We start from the raw sequence: 27,148 nt of genomic DNA, 5'->3' as shown, positions 1-27,148 counted from the left end.
CGAAAACAAAATGTTGAGTAAGATCTTGCCCTCCAAGAGCACATTTCAGTTCGTTTGAGTATCTATTACTTTATGTCCTTCAACAAATCTTGCTGGTGACGGTTCTTCTATTGTTCTGCATTTTCTAAGCATTTCACAGTAACTCACTTCTGGGCAGTTTTTATGATTTGTAAAAGGCAATGTCACTTATAAACTAACAATTAACACCGTCAGAATCCCATATGCTCTAAGGTGGGGCCCTCGCTCCTAACTTCCCTCATCTCCCGGCCACGTCCTTGCTTCTCACTTTTCATTCCTTGTTGTAGACCAGTGGGACACAAACACAGCCATGCATCTGCCTCGTGCTGGGTCCCCTGAGAACCGAATCTAACCAAGAGGAGCACGAAGAGGCCAGCTCCGGGGTGACCGGATGATCTGGGCAAAGGTGGAACCACAGGCTCTCCAGCACACTCACCGAGACGATCTGGCTCCGGATGTCTTGCAGGTGACTTCGCAGTACCTTCATGTCCTTAGAGCCCGATGCGCCGGCATCCAGAACAAACAGCTTGTTTGAAATGTGAAGATCGTTCCCAAACCTAAGGGAAGGGCAGTGGCCTCATCAGGGTGATGCGGTCTCACCAGGTGTCACCATGGACACCAGGCTCCTGTATAGCTGATCTGAAGCCAGAATGTCCTGGTGACTTTGCAGAGGCTGCCCCCTCCCCACTGTCCACTGGCTCGTCATATTACGGTGGTGTGAGGCCTGGGACCCCTGAGCTCCCAGTCCTGCGGATGGTGGGGGGGTGCACAAATTGGCAGGGACACAGTATGGGAAGACTTCAGGTCCCCTGATGCAGCACAGGTGAGGCCCATGCCCTCACCTCGGATGCTGGGAGGATGGAGGCCACTACAGAGGGACGGGTAAGAGCAGAGGGTAGGCATGAAGGCCACTCCCTCAATGGAAAATACTAGCATGAGCCTTCTTTTTCCTATCAGGAGGACAACAGGGAAGTGTCTGCATTAGATAAACCAATAGTTTGTATTACTGGCAGATTATATAGAGATGCAGCTTCAACGTTTTTTGGCCAAACACGAAGTAAAACCACACGTTTCTACACCGTGACCCATGCACATTCATACTGCTCAGTGAAACAAAAGTTTTCCATAAATGCTTGCCAGGAAAGGCACTCTGGTATTTTCCCCCTCCTGTCCATCCCACTTTCGTGACCAGGTCAGGACCCCCAGGTGACTGTCAGGAGCCCCTGATGAGTGGCAACTTAGACTTTGAGAAGTACTGCTCGGTGGTAAGATGACAGTCATCAGAGGAACTGAGAGCCAACACAACAGAAAGAACCGCGCATCTGTGTCAGGCATGGTGACAACAGTCGATGCCACTGTATTATACGACTAACACTTGCTAAGGGTTGAACTTAAACATTCTCACCCAGAATTCAAACTTCTGCCACGCCTGTGGAAATTTCTTACCATTTTCCAGGGGGCGGGGGACAGATTTATTGCCTACTTTCAGTGACTCAATACATGATCAGTTTTGAAGTCTCAAAAAAACAAAAAACTAAAACCATTCTCACCGAAAAATAAATAAAAAGCAAAGACAGAGAAACATGTGAGGTGACAGATGTGCTAACTAACTGGACGGGTGCGTCCTCTCATAACGTGCATCAGATCGCCGCGACACGCACTTCAAGTATCTTAAAATACGATTTGTCGATTATAATTGCCTCCACAAAGCTGAGAACTGACGCATGCAACTCCTGACAGAAGGTCCCCCGGGCAGTGGTACTGGGAGGTGAGGAAGGAGGTGATAAGTCTGTTGTTTTACATCCCGTGGCCTTTACTTTGGTTGCATTTGTTGTGTTTTCAGCGTTTTGATAAAAAATGAAATCTACACCACAAAGCCAACCAAGCAAAGGAGGCCTTTGATTCCTTCCTCCGGTGTCCGTGAGCTCTGCGAGATGACCCCTGTCCCCAGCGGCACCCTCACCTGTTCCTGATCTCCTTCAGCAAGGACGTGTCCTTGTCGTACCCGAACTCGCCTCCAGCCGGCCGAGGCACGTTCATGATGTCAGCGTGGGTGGCCACCAGCACGACGTGGAGTGGGTTCTTCAGCTTGCCACCAAAGGCTGAGGGCAGAGAACAGACGTTTCACAGGCACGTTGTCCTTCCTGGTTGTCTCCAAGGCGGGTAAGGCAGGGCGTTCTGGCCAGCCCGCCGTGCAGGGTCACCTCAAGAAGGCCCTGGCCCAGCCAAGAGTGGGTTTCCTGGTCCTCGGGGAGGGCAGCTCAGAAGTGGACCAGCACTGACCACAGAACTCAAGGCAGTTTCTCAGATGTCCCCTCAAGTGGCCCTGCTTGTCCAGTGAAAGGAAATCTGGCTCTGGGCAAAGGCACCTTTCTAAGACCTAGAAAGCTCTGTGAGTGCAGCTACACCCAGAAATGTCCAAAACAGGGCCTGTGGTGGTGCACACAGATAGCCTCTGGTGGCGAGAGTGTTTTGGAAAGAAAACACCAGAAAGAATGAGAAAGAGAGGCAGAGTGGATGGACCCTGAGGGGGTTAGGCCCACTTATTTGACTTTTATAGGAATTTCAAAAAAAAAAAAAAAAATTGATAGCCCAGTTGTGTTTCCACCATGAAAGGCTGCCCAATTCTTTTTTTTTTTTTTTTTTTTAATTTTTTTTCCAACGTTTATTTATTTTTTTGGGACAGAGAGAGACAGAGCATGAACAGGGGAGGGGCAGAGAGAGAGGGAGACACAGAATCGGAAACAGGCTCCAGGCTCTGAGCCATCAGCCCAGAGCCTGACGCGGGGCTCGAACTCACGGACCGTGAGATCGTGACCTGGCTGAAGTCGGACGCTTAACCGACTGCGCCACCCAGGCGCCCCCAATTCTGTTTTTTAAAAAAATTTTTAATGTTTATTTATTTTTGACGGGGGAGGTGGGAGGGGCAGAGAAAGAGGGAGACACAGAATCCTAAGCAGGCTCCAGGCTCTGAGCTGTCAGCACAGAGCCAGATGCAGGGTTCGAACTCACGAACCAGGAGATCGTGACCTGAGCCAAAGTCAGACGCTCAACTACTGAGCCACCCAGGCGCCCCTCTGTTTTGTACAAAGGAACAAAAGCATATTCCACGCTATTTTCTGCTCTAGGAATAAAGTTAAGATAATGCCTTCACTCAATATGGACCCTTCCGTTCTGGATGGAACCACAGAATGAAGGGGGTTCATTCTGCTTATTAATTACGTACCATTAGGTAGAGAGACACAGAGGCCATCTCTGGGAGGAGTCCACCTCTACCCAACAAAAGTGACCACAGCTCTAAAGTATAGGAAGAAAGCGAGAAACCGCTCTCTAGAAATCCCTCAGACTTGGTCTCTGAGGCAGGAGAATGCAATCATGTAACAATTCCCTGCAGAAACGTCCAGAGTGGGAATCTTGTCACAGGAAGCAGCCACCAAGGAAGCCTCACTGTTAGCCCCGAGCTGTAGATCCCCCAAGTGGCTGAGCGGCCCACGGGAAGGGCACTCTCCACCAGGATGTGCTGGCTTACCTATGGGTTCTTCAACCGGCACAAGAGACTTCAGGAAATTCAGCCAGAAAATCACTTGGTTCAACTGGATCTCGTAGGGTTCTTCCAGACTGAAAACGATGACGTGAATGGACGTGGGATCATTTGCAGCGAAATAGTCATAACAGCAGAAGTACACTGGATTTCCAGAGAATTCCCACACGCTGAAATCACCAACTCCTACAGACAGAATGAAGATTACTCTCTGAAACAGCACCTACAAGTGCCAATCACCATTTTGCTTGCATCTTAGTGACCACCAAGGGAAAGAGTGATGTCCGTAGCATCGACCTGTTTATCTTTGCATCTTCGGAGACACGTGCATTCCATCTCTCCCCCCAGGGATTCCTCCTCACAAGGAAGGAGTCAGGGCAAGATGCCGCCTTGGGTTCCCCGTCAACAAACTCACACAGAGAACGTACATGATAAGATTCCATATCCTCACATACGTATAAATTCTTTTTGGAACATGACAGGGTATACGACGTTGAACATAAAAGTCACTACGACATGTAACTTAATTCTGGTTTAGTGATGACCACGTTCACCTTCCACAGGTGAGTTAGTGACCTATTCAGGTGGGTCAGGAGCCAGCAGGCTGCCTGCACAGGGGAAAGACACAACAGTTGATTCGTAGTTCTGCGCCTGAAGGATGTGGGCGAAAGTGTGAGGAGGTGGGGGTCCGTGAGGTCACCCAGCGTGGGGGGCAGCTGCTCCCACATACCTGAGTGTGGGTGCAGAGGGTTTTTGTAGAAGTGTCTGTGGGTGAGACTCTGACTGCACTTCCTGAGGCACCTGGCACCTTGCAGTGACCATCCAGACACAGGACCGCCCCACCCCTACATGGCCACACCCCAGCAAGACAGTGACCACCCACCCACCAGCCTCTGGGCGGACATGGCAGGACCACTTACGTTGTAGGATTTCAGGCTCTCTTTCCCTAATTCTACCCTCGGTGCTTATTTTGGGCCAGAAATTCTGTAGTCAACAATTTGGAAGATCTGTGGCTCTTCTGGAGCCCCCTCTAGGAGCACACACACTCCTGGGGACAGGACTCTCTAAGTCTGGCAGCTGAGACCTTGGTGTGAGGGGTTCTGGAACACGGGCTTCAGTCCTCTGAGAATGGGGAGCACTGAGAGCCAGACCTGGGGCAGGAGGGAGTTATGGAGGAGCTGGGTGAAGGCTTATGGGGTGCTGAGGACACACTTCTCTTCTCCCTATGAAGCATGCCAACTCAGCTCCGGGACTTCGGAGAGCACTCAGCTTTTAGGATAGCACAATGCCCATGGACTTCAATGCCACCTCACTGGGGCCAGCAGAACCTCTGTGAAGATGCTCCCGACTGCCATTTTCTGAGCGCCTCTCCTGTGCCACTCTACCAGGCACTCGAATGAACATCAGCTCATACACTCTTCACAGATGAGTCTCGAAGAAAATGCTTGATCCCTGCTCTAAACTGCGTCTCAACAGGGCAGAAGCTGGTGTTCAAGTGACATGGGCCCAACTGGGGTTCCTGGCAGCTCGGAAGGTGCAGCACCAAGGATTCAGTGGTTGATGGAGATAGTAAACCTTCCCTGGTAACATTTAAAGCTTCATCCCCTTGGAAATGATTGAGAGCACTTGAAATTTTGCCTGTGGGAAAAAACTGCCTGGCCTGTATCATAGCATCAGCCGTGAGTGGAGATGTATTCAAGAATCACTCTTCTCATACTTGCATTTGTCAAACTGCTAATGGGATTATATTTTATAAGTTTTCTCATCGAAGTGGATGTTTGGCTCTGCCTAGAAAATGTATTGATTTACTCAGCAGTCATTTATTAAGCACCTACTGTGTGCCTGGGGCTTTGCTAGGTGCCCAGGACAGCAGGGTGTCTGGTTTCACTAGGGGTATTGACCAGCCATGCTTCACTGGGTCATCCCAAGGTCACTTTGTGCGGCTCTTCCTCTGTCCTTCGTGGGGCTGTGACACATGCAGCGGGAGAGGCCCCCTGGGGGGGGGGGAGGTGACTTACAGTCCAGGCAAAGGGACACTGGGCACGCTCCCCTGTGGGGTGGGCGGGCTACTGTACCGTTCAGATAGGCGTTCTGGATGTCGATGGCCTTGGTGGACTGGTCATCGGCCGCGCAGTGCGGGTGCTGGGGCGGGGCCACCACCACCTCTAGGGTCCCCCTGGTGAGACCGGGCTCGAACATCATGCTGCGGCTCCTGACGCTCACGTGCTCGCAGCCCGGGTACAGGTTGCTGATGCTCACGGAGCCTGCAGGCGGAGAGGAGGCAGTGAGACCCCGCCCAGGGCGGCGTGTGTGCGTGCGCCCCTCCCACCTCGCCATGCCTTGCCCCTTCCCACGACACTCTGGGCTGTGTGGACCCCTCCCGCGTGCTATGCGGCAGCGGTTCAGGGATGTTGCCTGGATTCTTTCTGGCTGCTGCACCTCCCACATCCCTTTCCTGAGCTGCTCTGGGCGCCAGAGACGGACCGACCCCATGGGCTGCATCTCTGGGGTCCCCCGGCCACTTGGCTTCTGGTTAGGGTCAACCAACGGGAGGCCCTGGACAGGCTGCAGGGAGAGAAGGCCCTGGCGTCCCCCCCCCCCCATCACTCCCAGCTGCTTCTCTAATTCCAGTTGTGTGTCTGTGACTCTAGACACCCGAGCGGCTTCACCCCTGGGCTCCAGCTTTCCCAGGAACACGATTTCTTCCTCTTGTCTTTACAGCCCAAAGGGAGGTAACGGCTTCCTTCTGTTCCAAGGCTTGGAAGCTTCACCGTCTCTAGAATGAGCCCCTGACTTTTGTCCAGGACACTGTCCTTCCATTAATGTCCCCACCTGGCCGCTGACGGATGCAGATAAAGCGGTACCACTTGGTACATGAGATGGTGTTAGGTTGACTGCAAACAGATTCTACACAGTGGCAGGCTAGGATTCTCCAGGGAGAGCTGACAGGATTTGGTAAAAGGTAGACATTCCTACACCTCGGTGAGTTTTCATTAGGAAAGAGTTTTTATACAATATTTTTAAAATAATAATTTCATGGTGGGGGGTGCCTGGGTCGTTCAGTTGGTTAAGCGACCCACTCTTGACTTGGGCTCAGGTAATGGTCTCACTATTCCTGGTATCAAGCCCCACATCTGGCTCTATGCTGACAGCATGGAGCCTGCTTGGGATTCTCTGTCCCTCCCTGTTTGCCCTTCCCCTGCTCTCTCTTCTCTCTCTCAAAATAAATAAATAAACTTAAAAAAATAATTTCACGGGGATATATTGAAATCATAGAAAGAAAACATGATTTTTTGCTAACTGCTGACCTCTAGTGGTGAAAAGTGGCAGGGCAGGCCTGACGGAGAAGGTACCTTTGCACCCTGGACAGAAGACCCATATAAGCTACCAAAACTGAAACAGGAAGAAATAGAAAATTTGAACAGACCCATAACCAGTAAAGAAATTGAATCAGTAATCAGAAATCTCCCAGAAAACAAGAGTCCAGGGCCAGATGGCTTCCCAGGGGAATTCTACCTAACATTTTAATGCCTAGCCTATTCTTTTGAAACTACACCAAAAAATAGAAATGGAAGGAAAACTTCCAAACTCATTCTATGAGGCCTGCATTACCTTGGTTCCAAAACCAAAGGCCCCACCACAAAGGAGAATTACAGACCAATTTCCCTGATGAACGTGGTCGCAAAAATTCTCAACAAGATACTAGCAAATCAAATCCAACAATACATTTAAAGAATTCACCACAATCAAGTGGATTTATTCCTGGGATGCAGGGCTTCTTCAATATCCCCAAATCAATCAACGTGATACACCACAGATTAATAAAAGAAAGGATAAGAACCACATGAGCCTCTCAACAGATGTAGAAAAAGCATTTGAGAAAATATGGCATCCTTCTTGATAAAAACTCTCAAAGGGGCATCTGGGTGGCTCAGCTGGTTAAGCACTGGATTCTTGATTTCAGCTCAGGTCATGATCTTACAGTTCATGAGGTTGAGCCCTGTGTTGGGCTCTTCACTGGCAGTGCAAAGCCTGCTTGGGATTCTCTCTCCCCCTCTGTCTGCCCCTCCCTGGCTCGCTCTCTCAAGATAAATAAATATACATTTAAAAATTTTTTTAAACCCTCAAGAAAGTATGGATACAAGGAACATACCTCAACATCATAAAGGCCATATAAGAAAGACCCACAGCTAATATCACCCTCAATGGGGAAAAGCTGAGAGCTTTCTCCTTAAGGTCAGGAACATGACAGGGATGTCCACTCTCATCACTGTCATTGAACATAGTATTGGAAGTCCTAGCCTCAACAATCAGACAACAAAAAGAAATAAGGAGCATCCAAATCAGCAAGGAAGAAGTCAAACTTACATTCTTCACAGAGGACATGATACTCTATGTGGAAAACCCTAAACTGATACACAAATTTAGCAAAGTCGCAGGATATAAGATCAATGTACAGAAATCTGTTACATTTCTACACACCAATAATGAATCGTCAGAAGAAGAAATCAAGGAATCAATCTCATTTACAATTGCATCAAAAACTATAAGATACTAGGAATAAAACTAATCAAAGGGGTAAAAAGTCTGTACACTGAAAACTAAAGACAGTTTATGAAAGAAATTGAAGAAGACACAAAGAAATGGAAGAACATTCCATGTTCATGGGTTGGAAGAATAAATATTGTTAAAATGTCAATACCACCCAAAGCAATCTACACATTCAATGGAACCCCTATCAAAATAACACCAGCATTCTTCACAGAGCTAGAACAAATAATTCTAAAATTTGTATGGAACCAGAAAAGACCCCCAATAATCAAAGTAATCTTAAAAAATAAAACCAAAGCTGGAGGCATCACAATTCCAGACTTCAAAATGCATTACAAAGCTGTAATCATCCAGACAGTACGATACTGGCACAAAAACAGACACATAGATCAATGGAGCAGAATAGAGAACCCAGAAATAGACCCACAAATGTATGGCCAACTAATCCTCAACAAAGCAGGAAAGAATATCCAATGGAAGAAGGACAGCCTCTTCAGCAAATGGTGTTTGGAGAACTGGACAGCAACACACAGAAGAATGAACCTGGACCACTTTCTTACACCATACACAAAAATAAACTCAAAATGGATGAACGACCTAAATGTAAGACAGGAAGCCATCAAAATCCCTGAGGAGAAAACAGGAAGCAACCTCTTTGACCTCAGCCGCAGCAACTTCTTACTAGATGTGTCTCGAGAGGCAAGGGAAACAAAAGCAAAAATGAACTACTGGGACCTCATCAAGATAAAAAGCTTTTGCGAAGGAAACAATCAACAAAACTAAAAAACAATCAATGGAATGGGAGAAGATATTTGCAAATGACAGATCACATAAAGGGTTAGTATCCAAAATATAAAGAACTTATCAAACTCAACACCCCAAAAAACCAAATAATCCACTGAAGAAAAGGGAAGAAGACATGAATAGACACTTTCCCAAATAACACATCCAGATGGCTCACGAACACATGAAAGATGCTCAACATTACTCATCATCAGGGAAATACAAATCACCACAATGAGATACCACCTCACACCTGTCAGAATGGCTAAAATGAACAACACAGGAAACAACAGGTGTTGGCGAGGATGCAGAGAAAGGGGAACACTTTTGCCCTGTTGGTGGGAATGCAAACTTGTGCAGCCACTCTGGAAAATGGTATGGAGGTTCCTCAAAAAATTAAAAATAGAATTACCTCATGACCCACCAATTGCACTACTAGGTATTTATCCAAAGGATTCAAAAATGCTGATTTGAAGGGGCACATGTACCCCAATGTTTACAGCAGCACTATCAACAACAGCCAAATTATGGAAACAGCCCAAATGTCCATCAACTGACGAATGGATAAAGAAGATGTGGTTTATATATACAACGGAATACTACTTGGCAACGACAAAGAATGAAGTCTTGCAATTTGCAACTATGTGAATAGAACTACAGTGTATTATGCTCAGCAAAATAAGTCAAAAAGAGAAAGACAAATATATGATTTCCCTCATATGTGGAATTTAAGAAACAAAACAAATGAGCATAGGGGAAAGGAAGAAAAAATAAAATAAGATAAAAACAAAGAAGGAAGCAAACCCTGAGAGTTTGTTCTTTTTTAAAAAAAATTTTTTTATGTTTATTCATTTTTGAAAGAGACAGAGTGCAAGCAGGGGTGGGGCAGAGAGAGAGGGGGACACAGAATCTGAAGCAGGCTCCAGGCTCTGAGCTGTCAGCACAGAGCCCAATGTGAGGCTCGAACCCACGAACTGTGAGATCATGACCTGAGCCGAAGTCAGACGTTCAACCGACTGAGCCACCCAGGCACCCCTGGAGTTTGTTCTTAAATACAGAGAACACACTGAGGATTATGGAGGGGAGGTGGGTGGGGGGATGGACTAAATGGGGGATGGGCTTTAAGGAGGGCACTTGTTGGGATGAGCAGTGAGTGTTATACGTAAGTGATGAATCACTAAGTTCTACTCCTGGAACCAATACTACACCGTATGTTAAGTAACTTGAATCTAATTTAAAAAGGAAATGAAAAAGACACTTCTTCCCACTTGTTCTTCTCTGGGGACAGCAGGCAGCAGCCCCTGCAGGGTGGCTCCTGGACACTCGCTCCCCCTCTGCTCTGGGTTATCTCCTTCCTCCTTCAGCCCCACATGCCACAGCTGTGATACTCAGCTGGCCACAGAGCGACTGTATGTGTGGTGGCCAGACCACGCAGCGTGGGGGTCAAGTGACCTGAGTGCCTGCAGACAGGGGTGGCAGACATGTCCCCTGGTCTTGGCTTTCTGGCTGGTGTCAGCCCCCAACCTCCAGCATGTTCAGGAGATGACCTCGGAAAGGGCCAAGTTGCTAACACGAACCAGCTCCCTGCTGTCTGCGAGATATAAATGCACTCGCGTGGAACATTTATATCCGATACCGGGGATGTGAATCAGTGTACCCAGAGCTTCCAATTTTCCACAAAGAGCCCCGTATCCAAATTTCTTGGTGAATGAGTTCTGAATGTCAGCAGTAAATCCAACCTTCCTCCTCCCCATCTCTTGTATCACATATAGCTCAGTTTCAGCCTCTGCTTTAGACACACGTTATGTCTCTGAGGCCCAGGTTACTTCTCTGTAAAGTAGGTTCATGAGAATCCAGTGAGATGACACATGTGCGGCACCCGAACCCAGGTCAGCACAGAGGAGGTCAACCACAGGCCGCTCTCCACTCTTTCTTGCTTCTAGGTTTTACTGTGGTCTCTCCAAGGGGCAGCCACTTTGCCAGCTGGATCTCCTTGTGGTGTCCCCTTGGCTTGCTCTTGTGTCTTTCCAGCATCTGCCACTTTCTTCACTCTTGCGAATCCCCAAGGGGACTTTCTTTCACACGAGTGACCAGGGAGAGCAGACCTGTGCCTCCTGAGAGAACAAAGCCGCCCGCTCCCAGGAGAAGGGACTACCACGTGATGGTCCCTCCCTTCAGCTGCTTCTGGTGGCAAAACCAGCATCGACACCAGGGCACCAGGAAGATTCTAAAGAACTGAGTCACGTGGGACACAAGAGCGAGCAGTGATTACCTCCTAGCAGCCCTATGGGGGAAGCCCGACCCCACTAACCTGTTATCTTGACAGAAATTTGAGGGTTCGGACTGGAGAGGCAGCTCTGAACAATTCTAAACAGAGGAAGACCCTCTGTGTCTCTGCCGACTGCGGCCAAGTGGCTTCTCTGGTCCAGAGCAGACTTCGTCCTCCACAGAACCTTCTGTGACTGAGCCCCACGACCAAGTCTCCCTCAGCGCTGCCTGGAGGACGCTGCTATAACACCGTGACCCTGGCTGATAATGCAGCTTTCCTGAGGTGCGTTTTATCAAGGATCTACTTCCAGATTCTTCCAGATGTGGAAGATGAGTGGAGACGTTACTTCGGAGAGGTGAGGGATGCGCAGGAGATAGAATCTGTGGCTGGTTCAGTTCAGCTCATGGGCTTATAGGGCATAATCTTCATACCCAAAGAGGACTCACAGACATTGCAGATCCCAGGTCTAAATAGAGGTCTTTGTCTTTGTCTCTGTCTCTCCCCCTTTCCCTCTCTCACGCACAGATACACACTCACAAACAAGGGCGTGGTTCACACACAGAGGCTGAACCTAATCATTAAATCTGGAAAACTACTGGCTTCAGACAAGGTGAAACCCATCTTACAAACTGAGCCCAAATTATGGGAGACAATGGGAAAATGTGTGTCTGAAATGCCCTTATACTCCAGACGGAGTTGTAAGCATCGTCCCTAAGCACTGGCTCGGGAGTCAGACACATCAAGAATGCCAGCTGTGTGACACCGGGCAGCCCATTTGACCCCTCAGGGCTTCAGTGAAATACCCTGCAGGCTGTCGTGTGGATCAAAGGAGGTGTCACACGTACCACATTTTGTCCAGTGCCTGGCACACACTCAGTGCTCAGAAAGCACAAGCAATAGGTGTGAGTAACACTGTAGTCATACTAATTATAAATCCATTGTGGTTATTATCTCAGCGCCTGTTTGTAACTCCACTGCTGTTCAGAGTAAAGAAGTTGAAAGGGCGTGTAAATCTCAGTCAACTGTCCCCCAGCCCTGACGAATGCTCCCCAGACACTCCTCCTCATGGACAGAGAGACTGTCCATAGAAAACAAAACGGTAAAACCGCTGTTTTCAATGTGGGGGGACTGATAAGGCACTTTGTAATATCACGTGTAGAAACTGAATCCCTGCACAAAACGGAGAGAGAGGTAACTCTGTGAAGGGTTATATTCTTATCTTTGCAAAACGGGACTCCCCCAATCAGGCTGCGTGTGAGTGGATGGACCAACCGCAAAATCCTTAGGGAGCCTTTCGAAACCACCAACCTACTTGGAGTCGCACAGGGATGGAACCGAATTTTGTTGCTGTGTTCCTGAGTCACTGGGTGTGCCCAGCATTCCAAAAAGAAAGCCTAAGGGGGAGAACCCATCTTGGGGCCAATATTCGACGTGTACAATCTGGAACCTGTATTTGTTCATGTGACTTGTGTCTTCAAGGGCCGGGTACCCTGGTCTGTATTTTTACCCATGTAGCAGATATGTTCTATTCTGTCCCATTGCATTTAAAATACATTCACACAAACTGCACATAGCATACAATTCACCGCATTACCCATTTTAGAGTAGAACACGACACCATTCTGTGATCCGCACATTTGCAGTCTGGATCTTTGTGTCTGTGACCATGACTTTGGTGAGGCCCTGTCCTTGCTATTACTGGGGGGGGGGGGGGGGGGGGGGGGGGGGGGCATCTGCACGAGCAGGCCAACACATGGCCCACAGCCGGGGCAGACTAACACCTAAAGCCACCAAGACAGTGAGATCTGGTCACCCCAGGCCAGGTAACCAACACAAAGCTAGCACTCCTCCTAGACCGTGACAGGAGACAAGCACAAAAGCAAGCACATAGTGGAGAGGCAGGGGCAGGGGAGGAGGCGCCTACCTGCTGGTTTGGATGCCAGGGGTGAGGGCGGGAACCTGGCGGAACTGGCGGAGGAAAGTCTGGGCCGGCGTCTTCTGAAGAAGCTTCTCAGCAGCCCACACTTGAGAGACTCCACCAGGGTGGTCTTCCCCGAGCCTGAGTGGCCGAACAGCTTCAGTTTGATTCTGGATTGGAGGTTCTGTGTGGGCCGCAGCTGCTGGATGAAGAGTCCTCGGTGCGTATCCTGCACACAGATGAAAAGGGGCGAATTAGCCGCAGAGAAAGAGAAGGCTCTGAGCAAACAGCCAATGCCGACTCTTACAGTTAGGAACTCTCGCCGTGTCCTTCCTCAGAGTTCTCTGGTGATGGGAAGGTTTAAGAGCTACTCGCTTGGGAACTTTTAAAGATGCAATACAGTATTATGAATTGTGGTCCCACCCTGTACAGCACATCCTGGCATTTACTTATTACACCTGGAAGTTTGTACCCTGGTCTGTGACGCTCACCTGTGTTGCAGACGTTTTATTCTGTCCCATGGTATCTATAAAAAAGATTCATGCACAGTGCACATAACATGTAATTGACCATTTCCAAGTGACCAAAGTTCTGAGGCTTTACTACATGTACAATGTGTACAACCAGCACTGCATTGGGATCCAGAGCATTTCCACCCCCAAAGGAAGCTCCGTAGCTATAACCAGTCACCGCCTTTCCCTGCCCGGGCCCTGGCAACCACCGGTGAGCTCTCTGTCACCAGGGAGGTGCCCGTGTCCATGGCATTTTGGTGCACAAGAAATGGGGTGGAGTAACTCCTGTGAAGCCGTCAATTTAAAGGGGAACCAGGGCCAGCCCGTCAAGAGTGGCCAGGGACCCCTGCTCCTCTGTGTGGAGGGGTCCCGTTCCCTCACGACACCATGATGGCTCCAGATGCTGAGAAGCGGCATCAGGAGGTACAAACACGATGCTGTGGTGGGGCCGGGGACCCCGTAACTTTCCCACTGTCCTCTCTCAGCCCTGCAGAGAGAAGCAGGATAATTCATTCACTCATCAGCACACATTTATGGAGGCCCCCAGGGGCTGAGCAAAGTGCAGGGAACAGGAAGGTGTAGACCCGACCCAGATCCGTGTCCTGGGGACACAGAGACACGTGAACACTGACACCAAAGACAACAAGAGCACTTTGATAGGACAGTGTGGGCAGGTGTTCTGTGCACCCAGAGAGCCCACCTGGACACCTGCACAGTCAGGCACGGCTCTCGCCGCCCTGGCTCCATCCACCCTCACGGCCAGCCTGCTTTCCCACCCCAGCCTGATCCTGGCCCCAGAACAGGGGCCTGTTGGAGCGTGGGGTGCAGGCTCAGGGTCCTTCCCCGACCCAGGATGGTCCCTCCGCTTTAACCTGTTAACTTCCATACATCCGGGGACCGCTTTTACTGGGTTCTCTTCCAGGACGTTCCTCCCCAGGAGGCTCCAGCCCAGGTGGGGTTCTCCATCATGACCCCGCTAGACTGTAGGGTGTGGTGGGATGATCTTCCCCCTCAACTGGGAGCCAACTTGAGGAGAAAGTCGTGTCCCCAGCACCTGGCAGGGAGGTGCTCAATAAAGGGGTGTGTAGAAATGACAGGACCCAGGGGAACCTGCAGGAGCCTCTCAGAGGGAACTGTCTGCTTTTAGTCTCCTGTGGTCTCAGGCCTGGCAGACTCTGCTTCCAGCTCTCACCCCGGGAGGGGGGATGTCCTGCTGGCCTCTTCCCGCTGAGCCACGGTGGCTTCTTCCACTGACCACCCAGCAGGCCCACCTGTCAGACTCCACTCCTTCCCCATTTTCTCTGTGTGACCCTGACCTTCCTTCTCCACATGGCAACACTGCCTCCTAGTGGGCACGGTGGGAATGGGCGCTACGTTTTCAGTTCTTGATGTTGGGGGTGCTCGTGGATGTGGGTGCTATGTGTCCACACACGTTTACACATGTCCTGGACGGTAACAACTCCCTGCGTCCACCTGAGCACTGAGTGTCTGCTGAGCATTTATTTAAGAGAAAAACTTGCTTATGATTACATGACCTTAGGCTTAACTGCATGCCACATATGACCCATCCTGTTTTGGAGAGTGTGTTATCTCAATAGTTGAGGTTTCCAAGAATGCAAATGCTTAATAAATTGGTAAAAAATGTATACATATATAACCCTTCACGAGCTCCTACCCTCACGTGCGAAAATCAGGTCGACAAGCTGCTACAGTGTCTGCGTGCCATCCCAGCACTCCAGGATGCACGGGTGTCTGCAGGCACTTCATAGTGACCGTGCACGGGTCCCCATACCTGCCAATTTCACTACAACCCTCATGCCCTGGGGCCCAGCATTTATACACTGCAACACATTATATTTCACTATAGATATTCCCTTTGATGTCTTTGGTATGTCACAGGGAGGCCATTCCATTCACATTTAACATAATCTGTGCAGGTACTTGTCATCTGTGAACTCCTCCCCCTGCCCAGTGCTCTGTAGAACTTGACGCTGTCCTTATTCTAGCTTCTCCCTTAGCCGCAAATTCCAGTAAGTTCAGACACAAAGCCCTGCAGGGGAGGGAAAGGGCTGGGGGACCCCTGAATTGGGACCCAAGTCAGTGCAGAGGCTGAAGACGTTCTGTTGTGACACAGTCACTCATCCCAGAGCTGCCCACCAGGCGGGAAGAGATAGGGCACTCCCTGGATCTCTCCCTGATGCCATGTAGTGTTGCAGATAAGCCCTTGACCCCAGAAGCAAATCTGCCTCCCAACCCTCTAATTTATCCTTCAAAGCCTGCCCTTTCCCCTTCCTTTCCAATCAGTCCCTGGCACTCCCCTCCCCTGCACAGGAAGCATCTAAACTGCAGTCACCATGTCCTGTGAGCATCGCCATCCACTAGGAGTATCTCACCAAGTGGAATAGAACATTCTCCACCTATTTTGTAACACACAGCTTACTAACATATTGATTCTTTTGAGGACACCAGTGTCCTCTTCTCCTGTGACAGGGGAAAGGCAGAAAACCTGCTTATGGCTGTAATCCAACCACCAGGTCCCAGGGACAGTGTGCAATTAGTTGGTTTGTGGCCCTTTTCTGCTTTGTGCACTTCTGATCTTGGCACTTTGACTTTGGCCATCACGTGCCCTGTGTGCCAGATTGAGGGTATGTGTGTCCCCTCTGCCTGAGTCCCTCAGGCCCTTGCAGTCTGAAGACCTAGAGGCTTGTAACCATGGCACACTGCTGCAGCCCCAGCAAACTTCCAGAAGTTTCTTTGGCTTGCTCCAGGGCAGCTGAGGGAAGTCATGTATATGCTTTGCTCAGTGCTGCCCTCAAATGACTACAGTTCATTCCTTTAAATTCCATGCCGGGTATTGGGGGCTAGAAGCTGCCGGCAATGTGTTTGCTGCTTCCCCGGCCAGACCGAGAACAGAGGCAGGCAGGGATGAAAACTCTCGCTTGGTCCTAACTCTAGTCAAGGTTCTCTGTGTCTTGCCCTGTCCTTGGCCAAGTTAGTTTAGTTTTAGCAAGAATCCTGTTCAGTCAGTTTAGTAAAAATCCCACTCCTTCCTACGTGATGAAATTTCTCACCTCTCCCCTATATCTGACCACCTGGCCTGCTTTGGCAAGAATCCTGTTGAGTACGTCCCTACACACAGGCTCTGGGATACCAGTGTGATAAGGTGAGCCATGCCTCACGTTTTCCTTCTAACCCCCAAATCTGACCCAGGGACACTCAAATGCTCCCAAGGACATTCCTTGTATACCCCATGCTGCTCCCCCATGATGCCCTTGCCAGGGGTTCTCCCTGCTTCCCTACCCACTGGCTGTGCTGGGACTGACTCATCCACCCTTCACCTTCTCTTTGGAAAGAAGACAAGTTTGGAAAGAGCTCCCCATCAAGATGGACAGATCTGCCATAAGGCAAGAAAGCAAAATATGCTCCTTTCTAAGGAGACACAACCTGGTCCTGCAGGATAATCCCTCCTCTTGTTCACTAAGAGCCTTGGAGAATCTGAACACAACCGATTTTGATGCAGAAGTACAACAAGATGCTGAAATCTCTCCCGGACTGCAGGTGGGTGGCGCATTTTCTCTTGTCACCAGTAGGTGGTGGCACAAAGACTGTTGGGGCCTAGAGCAGTGTCCCAGGGAAGGCAGCTGCCATCACCAGTCAGGCGTGCTCTCCAAGGCTGACTGTGGTTCTGACGCAGAGAGGGCCTGAGGAAGACAGTGAGTTTGCCCCCCCTCCCCCCGCCCCACAGCTCTGAAGGTGGGAGAACACCGATTTCTTTGGAGGGAGCACACAAGTCCCTCTGTGGTCTCTACCTACCAGGAGATCCAAGGCCACCTGTGCCCTGGTGGCCACAAAGCCCCGCCTCATCAGACCTTCCTTCATTAACACCAAGGACTACCGTGTTTCCTAAATTCTGGCTCCTGCCTTGGAATATTCTCCTGTGGTTAGTGCAGAGGTGAGGGCTGGGGTGGCCACGGCGGTGAGCCTCTAGCAGGTGAGTCTGCCAGGCTTGGGGAAAGCAGCAGGGAACGTGAGGATCAGAATTCTGAACGAGTCCTGCCTTCCAGGTGGTCAGAAGGTGTATTTGTGTTAACTTTACACTTTAAATATTTACCCAGGGATGGGCACCCTCCATCTGCACTCCTGCCCACGGGTCACAGTGTAACTGAGCCTGGAAAACCCCATCCAAGTGCTGTCATATCCCACCTGGCTTCCAAGACCACTTCCTACCTGGTCTCTGTCGGGCCAGTCGGAGGGCAAGTCCCAAAATGAGAGTCAGATTTTGCTCCCACCTGCTGAACACAACTGGATCAAACCCAGTCTCCTGACCTAGGTTTGTAAAGCTGCCTACCTCTCTGATCAGTCACCATTCTCTCCCAGACGACCAAGCTCAAGTCCTGGTGCAGGCCCATCCCCCTCCTTTTTGTTTTCTGGGACACACCCACCCAGCTTTTTACTGCCCCAGGCCCTTTGCACTCACTTTTCTCTCTGCGCCCTCCCCACCACCTTCTCTGGTTGCCTCCCCTCTCCAATCTTTCATGTGTTGGTTTAAATGTCACCAGCAGAGTGGGTGGAAAGTAATTCCCCTCCCTTCTCTAATTTCACCCTGTTTGAATCCCTGCACATACAGCAGGGGCAACGATCCTTCTATAAAGGGCCAGGTGGTCTCTCCTATGATTGTCATGTACGCAGAAACCGGCCATAGATAGTAGAAAGTCAATGGGTGTGGCTGTGTTCCAATAAAGCTTTATTTACAAAAACAGGTGGTGGACCCACTTTGGCTGGGAGGCCATTGTTTGCCAACCCCTGACTTACCCCATCTGGTATTTTTCTTTATTCGTTTTTTGGCTGAGTTTTGCTTCTTTTGTTCACTGTGGTCTCTCCTGTGCCTAGAATAGTTCTTAGCATATCTAGACGTTGTGAGTATCTTTTAAGTGAATATTATTTGGTAACTACATTGCTCTTTGATGCCCTGGGGAATCCTGGTTTCTAGCTAACTTTCTTCCCGCACCTTTACCCCTGGCAATTTAGCTCCACTTTCCCATCAGCAAAGATGACTAAACATCAGCAGATTGACAGGGAAGACCATCTGAAATCTGGGAAAGCCAGATAAGAGCATAGGGAGGTGATGTGGCTTTCCCCACATGGCAGGATGCAATTAGACCCAGCAGGGAAGGAGCAGCAAGTCTTAATTATGCAAATGTAGTTTCCTTGTGCTGAATTTTAAATTCTGGGTAAATTCTACACTTTATCCTATTTTCCAAAATATTCCCAGGCACCTTTCTTCACTGTCTCATCTTAGGTGTAAGAACAGCAACTATTTTAATGTCAGCTTATTAAAATCTAATTGGAAGGACAATCGAGCCCCCCAGCGTGAGGGCACTGAACACGCAGGTGGGAAGAGACACGTGTCGTGGGCTCTGCGGGGGGCACCAGAGGCTCCAGCACACGGCTGCCCCCCAATCCCTTCGTGGCGAACTGGGTCACAGCACACCTCGCCCAGCTCAGGCCTGTCCCGGCTTCTTCCTTTCCCCACAAGCTCTGGCCTGGCCACCCCCACCCCCACCCCGCCCAGATGCACTGGCTGCAAGGTCTCATCTCTCCAGGGTCAGCCCTCCTGAGCTGTCTAAGGACCCAAGTAGCCTCTCGCTGTGCTCTGGCCAGTCCTCTGCTGCCCCCTGCAGGTCAACAAGATGACTTAGGTTTTATTTCTGGAACAGGAAGCCCCTGGCTTCCCCAGCAAACCTTTAAAAATCTGTTCCTAGGCTTGTCAACTGATTAGACGTGAACTCAAGGGGGCATTTCTGTTGCTAATTTGGTCTACTTGGAAACCTATTTCAAGGCCACCCCCCTGCTGTGCAGATACAGCCTTATCCCCATGAATGTGTTTAGGATCCACAGGGAGGGGGGTCTTACAGAGGATGGTTCTCTCCCAGGGGTGTCAGGAAATGTGCGGTTTTTGATTTCACAATGAATGCGGGAGGGGCCAAGATGACGGGAGCTGCTTGGGGGTCCTCTTATCTTGTGTGGACAGGAAGTCCCACCACCCCAAACTGCCCACTGCACCCTGGTGAGAAAGACTGGGAACAACAAGAAGAAATGACATGGAAAGGAAATTGGTAACACGATGCTCCTATGTAGAGATGGCCCTCTTCCTTCCCTTATCCGCGGATCCTGATGTGATCACTCTCCTCCAGGTGACCCGACTTATAACTGCAAATACATCTACTGTCTTGGCTTCTCTGTAGGTATCACCTGCTCCTCCTGACAACCTACCACAAGTCCTTGCTGACGTCTTCTCCAGGGTCGCTCCTGTGACGCCTCAACCACTTTCAAGAACCAGATTCCGGGACCGGGCGTCCCCAATTCCAGGCAGTTACTTATTTGAAAATATATTTATTTTAAAAGACACGAATGTGGTTAGAAATACGGGGCAGCCAACTCCTCCCTTTCTGCCTCATCAGGAAGCTGAGTCTCGAGCCTTCTGAGGGAATGATTGTGGCAAACAAATCATGCGTCTCAGTGAACACGGAGTCCAGGAGACTCCGCTGAGGGGAGCAGGCTGTGGGGACCCCTGAAAGGAGATCCGGGGCTCACCGCGCAGCAGGTGAGCTCAACAGGGGAAAGACCCCGTCCCGCGGCTGGTGAGGAGTTGGCACTGAAGCCCCGAGCCCACTGAAGGCCACAGGACATCCTTATTTCAGGACTGACTCTGGGTGCTGCACTGATGAGCGTTTGCTTAGCCTCACTGAGCCCCGCTTTCCTGCAGGAACGTCTCCATCTTTGGGATGTTGTAAAATCATAGCACCTGCTACACATGGACGATTGAATGATGGCTGTTGTAACGCTGGCTCTCAAGGGGGCCCACTTGTCTTGTTGACACTCCCACATCTGCTCCTGGGTGCTGGGTCACAGGAGGGGCCACCACAGGGAAATCCTTATGTTTCCCCGGGACTCAGAGAGTGGTTTGCAGGCTACCAGAAACAACAGCAAACGCACGGTGCTTACTGTGTGCAGACACTGGTGTAAAGACAACATTTACATCATCACCATACTGTCAGGCAGCTCTACAATTACCCCATTTGACAAACAGGAAACTGAAGCTAAGCAGCTTTCTATTTCCCGAGCCAGAAAACAGCAGTGTTGGGATATGAACCCAGGCCATCTGACTCCTGAGTCTGTGCACCCAGCCATCACTTTATATTTTGCCTCTCAAAGCAAAGGAAGAGAGGAATCTTTCTGTGGACTCTGGGCACTAACAGGGATGATGTCCTTTGATCACAGGTATTAAAATGACTTTTTTTGCTCTGACCTCTCCTTAGAGAAAAATCCCAGGATAATGGCAAAATATCAGACATTGGAATATTCTCTCTCCCATCCGTCTTTTAAAAAGCTAGGCACCCTTCTCACTGCCACGTAGTACCCCATTGTGTATATAAACCACAATTTCTTTATCCATTCATCAGTTGATGGACATTTAGGCTCTTTCCATAATTTGGCTATTGTTGAGAGTGCTGCTATAAACATTGGGGTACAAGTGCTCCTAGGCATCAGCACTCCTGTATCCCTTGGGTAAATTCCTAGCAGTGCTATTGCTGGGTCATAGGGTAGATCTATTTTTAATTTTAGGAGGAACCTCCACACTGTTTTCCAGAGTGGCTGCACCAGTTTGCATTCCCACCAACAGTGCAAGAGGGTTCCCGTTTCTCCACATCCTCACCAGCAACTATAGTCTCCTGATTTGTTCATTTTAGCCACTCTGACTGGCATGAGGTGATATCTGACTGTGGTTTTGATTTGTATTTCCCTGATGAGGAGCGACGTTGAGCATCTTTTCATGTGCCTGTTGGCCATCCGGATGTCTTCTTTAGAGAAGTGTCTATTCATGTTTTCTGCCCATTTGTTCACTGGGTTGTTTTTCGGGTGTGGAGTTGGAAATATGGCCCTTTGTAGCAACGTGGATGGAACTGGAGAGTGTCATGCTAAGTGAAATAAGCCATACAGAGAAAGACAAATACCATATGTTTTCACTCTTAGGTGGATCCTGAGAAACTTAACAGGAACCCATGGGGGAGAGGTAGGAAAAAAAAAAAAAAAAAAAAGAGGTTAGAGTGGGAGAGAGCCAAAGCATAAGAGACTCTTAAGAACTGAGAACAAACTGAGGGTTGATGGGGGGTGGGAGGGAGGGCGTGTGGGTGATGGGTATTGAGGCGGGCACCTGTTGGGATGAGCACTGGGTGTTGTATGGAAACCAATTTGACAATAAATTTCACATATTGAAAAAAAAATAAAAAAACAAAAAATATATATGTAAAAAATAAATAAATAAATAAATAAAAAGCTGGGCACCAAAATACAAGGGCGCCAATTGGTGGGAGAAAATAAAGGAAATCCGAAACCGGAACAGTTCAAGAACGCACCTACTGTGATTTAAAGATTCTAGACTGGAAGACAGCCTACCGCCTCCCCTGGGCACACAGGTTGGCAGGATCACCATATGAGCTTCCCTGTATTTGTATTTCCAATCATAAAAGCAACGTAAGCACATGGCAGGAAATCTGGGATCAGATTAAGGGAGAAAATACTTTTAAGCCCCTCAGTCTGATCCCTCTCTGCTGTCACTGGAGAGCCTGTCCTTCATGTACTTCGGTCTGGGCTTTACTCACTGTTTCAGACCTGTCACCACAGTAACTTCCGGCTTTGCACCCAGTGTGGCCATCCATTTTAAAACAAAAGAACGGACCTTTCCTGTGTGTTAAACACGGCACAGCCCAAGGAAAAGCTGTGTCACCTTGTCCGAAGAGGATGTCTCCCCAGGTGACCCACCAGACAGGCGGGGATCATGGTTTGCCACTGATTTCTGCTTAAAAATGAGTGTCTGTTCCATCCCAGGGTCACAGCTCTGTGAGAAGTCTCTGAGATGGTGAGCAGCACTCCAGGCCCAGAAAGATTCGCCAGAGGCTTCATTGTGAGGAACGCGGCCCACCGTGACCGCTGAGCCCTCTACACGCGGCAGGGACGTCACTAGGGCTCAGATTCGGGTGGTGGCACCCCGCATGGGTGAGAACCCTCCTCCGTGGAATGTGGGAAGCCTGAGAATCCCTGATCTGTGAGGTGTTCAGCCTAATGAAACCTTCCTCTCCACCAGTGGACTCTAAGAGAGATCTAACAATTCACAGTAAAACTGCGTCCTCATCAAGTGAGTTGGGAAGGCCAGATTTCAGGTCAGTTTCTTTTTGCTGTTGATGGATACTACAATGAGTGATCGACTTACAACCACCCTTCTCTTGTGACATGTCACCTATAAACATAGGCTCTGCACTCACATGCAGGGCACCTTGCTATAAAGTCCACCCAGAGTCAAAGGTTGCAAACACTGAGCCAATCCGGCCGGTTGTTGTGTTCCAGACTGTTCCATTCTTCCATGTGCTGACTGACACACTGCTTTACGTTAAGGGAATTTGGAGATCAGGAGACTTTGTGGGCAAGTTCCTGGTTGATCTGCTGATAGTGACTCCCAGGCTCCACCCCCTCTCTTTCTGCTTGTAAACAAAACACTTTCCCTTGTTTTTCTAGTCCAAATTCTCCTCCACAGTGAGACAGTGCACGCCAGTGCAGAATGGGAGAAAACAATGTCTACATTTAACGCATGCATTTCCTGTAAGAACATGTGAGTAAGGCTAGGGGTGCCTGGGTGACTCAGTCAGTTGGGCCTCTGACTCTTTTCATTTCAGCTCAGGTCATGATCTCACGATTTGTGAGTTCAAGCCCCACGCTGGGCTCTGTGCTGACAATGTGGAGCCTGCTTGGGATTCGCTCTCTCCCCCCCTCTCTCTCTGCCCCGGCCCTGCCTGCATTCTCTCTCTCAAAAGAAATATATAAACAAAAAACATTTTTTAAAGATTAAAAAAAAAGAACATCTGAGTAAGGCTAAGGACATTTTTCCAGACTTCTCTTTCTGGAATTTCCAGAAGGAAGGACACATTGAATCCCTGCAGTGGCCGGGGACATCTGTTTACACGGGTCGTCTTCCTACTGCCTTTGCAGCCAGCTCACAGACTCCGAAGCACAAAGGTGTGAAGAAGAATGATCTCCCCCAGCTCAACTCCAAGGCTGGGAAGGAAATTACTGCACCCATGTCCTCTCCCCCACCCCACGGCCAGGACCCTGGGACCACTATGAAAATTCAGACTCTCAGTAGCTGTGGAGGGTAAGAGGTGATCATCCCTCCCAGGACACTTCCAATTTGTTTTTTTTTTAAATATACATTTATTTAAGAGAGAGAGACTGAGGAAAGGGCAGAGAGAGAGGGAGACACAATCCCAAGCAGGTTCCAAGCTGCCAGCTCAAAGCCTGCTCAGGGCTTGATCCCATAAACTGTGAGATCATGAGCTGAGCCATAACCAAGAGTCAGTTGCTTAATCGACCAAGCCACCCAGGCACCCCCTCACTTTCCAATTCATATGGCAGGACATCTATGGGATACCCCAAGCTTATTTTCGATAATCCCTTTCCACTGAGCACTTAAATCAACTGAATTATTATTTATTTCTAGAAAGTCTGTCTTTGAAAAATTACTACATGATTATAGTCGGCCCTTGAATAACACAGGGATTAGGGGTGCTGGACCCCCACACAGTTGAAAATCTAGATATATTTTTGACCCCCCCCCAAACTTAACTACTAATAACACTCTACTGTTGACTGGAAGTCTTACTGATAATATAAACAGGTGATTAACACATATTTTGTATGTTTATATGGACCATGGACTATATTCTTACAATAAAGTAAGTTAAAGAAAAGGAAATGTAAGTAAGAAAATCATAAGGAAGAGAAAATAGATTTACAGCACTGTACTGTCTTTAAAAAATGTGCATAGAGGTGGACTTTGCACGGTTCAAATCTGTATTATTCAAGGTCACCTATATTATAAGGAATTTGGAAAAAATACAGTAGTGTTTACAGAAGGAAATGTTAGTTACCAAAACACCACTGTTAATATTTTCTATGTATTTCTATGTATACAGGAGAGATTATAATGTGCATATGTATAATTTATCTTCTGCTTTGAAACCCTGCAACATCCTAAGCACTGAACTTTTGTTACTAAAACCTCTTCAGAAATATTTTAGTGGTCAAAAACGGTTCTACCCTGTAGCTGTATAACAATTTACTAGACATTATTGTTGGTCATCTGTTTCCGATTTTTATTATTGTATTATATATAACTATGTAACTATATAGTTATATATATATATAGTTATATATTTATATAAATATAACTATATATATATATAGTTATATATTTATATATATATAACTATATATATAACTATATATATATATATATATATATATATATATATAACTATATATAACTGCAATGAAACCTGCATGCATAAAACACTTTTTCCTGCATTTCTTTCATTTCTTTAGGATAGAGTCTCAGACACAGAGTTCCTACCTTAAAGGGTGTGACTAATTCTGAGGACTCCTGATACACATTGTTATGATCTGGGCTGGAAAGACACACCTGCCATTTACTTCATTTTGTCCTGTGTCCTTAAACCGTAGAGCAACAGTGTTTCCTGGATCAGAGCGTATCATGTGATATCTGGGAGCTCAACACATTAAGAAGGAAAGAAGCAGTCAGCCTTCTCATTTCCTGTCTACTTTGTGGGGACGGTTATTACAGAGAGGGTGGGAGGAGGGAAACCAGGCATAGCAACTGTAAGGAGGTCACATGATTTCCATGTCCAAACACAGAAGAGGAAACTGATAGGTAGCTGATGCATTGACGCTAACTGTATGCAAACCACAGGACAGGGACAGACACCTTTCAAATAACCCGTGTGCCCAAAGCCTCATTTTGTTCATCTCATTCTTTACAAAGAAAAAGGCAGACCTTTTCATATAAAACAGAGAATTTCAGACCGATAAACAGCATTTCTCACCTTCCGGAGCCTTCCAAGCAGACCTGCTACGTGCTCGTGCTGTTCTGATTTAGCCAGCTCTTCTGCTGTCTTCCCATCCTGTCGGAGAAAAAGGATTAGTTTCTTTCCTTCGCACAAGAGCTGTTTGTTCCATACATTAGCTCTGCCTTCGGAGGCAGAAACAGGCGTAACAGGCATCAGAAACAAAGAAGGTGGATAAACAGTGTGTCCTAGATTCTTTCTCTTCTGTAGAATCCTTATTTCACTGGGCTGCCCAGGAAAAGAAGAGGAGAATTAGGAAAAAATTGTGCACTGGTGCCTCGAAGTCCATCGGTGCGATGTTTCAGACCCACAAGCTTTCATCACACTTGGCACCTTGTTGGCGAGCAGATTACCCCAAATCCTGAACCCCTCTCCAATAAAGCAGACAATGAAGACTTTCACAGATGCCAAATTCTAGTTAGTGCTAGCTAATGACTTAAATTCCTTCCAAGAACAAACCTCAGCACTCATAGGATGCTAGTTACTGGTAATAACTGTGCATTTCAAAGAAAAGACTTAGTTTTATGGACCATTTTGACCTAAAGAGTTTCAGTGAACATAAAAGAAGGACATCAGAGTCTGCAGCACCTTTCAATTAGAGAATTTTCATAGGGCTGCAGTTTCATAGCGAGCAAATTCACTTCCATTTCTGTGCCATGAATAAGCACGACACCGGCTAACACGTACAGAGCACCTCCCGATATCATGCGCCTGGTCCAGCTCTCAGGGCTGTGCCTGCACTGACCCTCGGAGTCGCCTGGGAGAGGCAGGCATGGAGGCTGTTCACGTGCCCCCAAGGAGGAAATGGAGGCTTTGGGACTGTTCTGCTGCAGTTTTAAAGACATTACAAATTCGGAAGTAGAAAATTGCAATTTCCATGCAAATACAAGCAGTATCTTTTCAACAAGAAGAGTTAGAAGCATCTCGGCCCCTCTCTCAACGTCTATCAGTAACCGCTAAAGTTCCATTCCCACGGAAGCTCACGGACGCCCGAATCTGATTCACAGCACATCTTTGAATTTCTCAACTCGAGTCATAATCTGAGCCATGCGCGGGGTTTCATGAGGCCAGCGTTTCTCAGCCTCAGCACTGTTGACGTCTGGGACCAGATCAATCTCTACTGTGCGGGCGGGGCTGTCCTGCGCATGCGGGATGTTTAGCGCATCTCTGGCTTCTGCATCAGATGCCAGCAGCATCGCCTTCCCAAACACGTGACAACCCAAAGTGTCTTTATGAGACAATATAGGGAAAGCAAAAGGGACTTAACTCCTATAAAGCCACTGGTCTAAGGCAAGGGTTAAATGTTTCCATAGGCTTAGAGACAAAAATCTCCTTCTGGAAGGGAGACAAGGGAGAGATAAGAGCCATTAGGGAGTAACGGTGGTCTGGGCAAAATTAGAAGTAGCAATTTAAAGCCTCCTTGCACAAGTATTTCTGTTTTCCAGGAGTTCTAAAGGAACGTTGAACACGGGGAAAGGCATCCTGTGATTGTCTCGTATCCACTAAAAAGTAACAACCACAAGTAATGACTGTGGGACTGAAGGATGCTTCCCCACTGCTTGCTCTCACCCTTTGGAAACG

At 48.4% G+C, this 27,148-nt stretch overlaps 1 protein-coding gene across 10 annotated transcripts in view; it reads right to left on the bottom strand.

The window, feature by feature from the left end:
• DAPK1 (death associated protein kinase 1) overlaps positions 1-27,148 on the bottom strand; it is a 190,826-nt gene that overhangs the window by 8,242 nt on the left and 155,436 nt on the right. For all 10 annotated transcript variants that reach the window (XM_045469752.1, XM_045469745.1, XM_045469750.1 and 7 more), the window contains 6 exons: positions 25,547-25,624; positions 13,087-13,309; positions 5,635-5,823; positions 3,548-3,745; positions 1,982-2,120; positions 455-575 (listed from right to left, as the gene is read on the bottom strand). In XM_045469752.1, the coding sequence (XP_045325708.1) occupies positions 455-575; positions 1,982-2,120; positions 3,548-3,745; positions 5,635-5,823; positions 13,087-13,309; positions 25,547-25,624 (948 nt within the window). The remainder of the gene's footprint in view (positions 1-454; positions 576-1,981; positions 2,121-3,547; positions 3,746-5,634; positions 5,824-13,086; positions 13,310-25,546; positions 25,625-27,148) is intronic.

Source organism: Leopardus geoffroyi, chromosome D4 (genome assembly GCF_018350155.1).
Source record: "Leopardus geoffroyi isolate Oge1 chromosome D4, O.geoffroyi_Oge1_pat1.0, whole genome shotgun sequence".
NCBI classification, from domain to species: domain Eukaryota; kingdom Metazoa; phylum Chordata; class Mammalia; order Carnivora; family Felidae; genus Leopardus; species Leopardus geoffroyi.
Note: the sequence above shows the minus strand (reverse complement) of the source record. Positions and strands in the feature narration are given on the sequence as shown.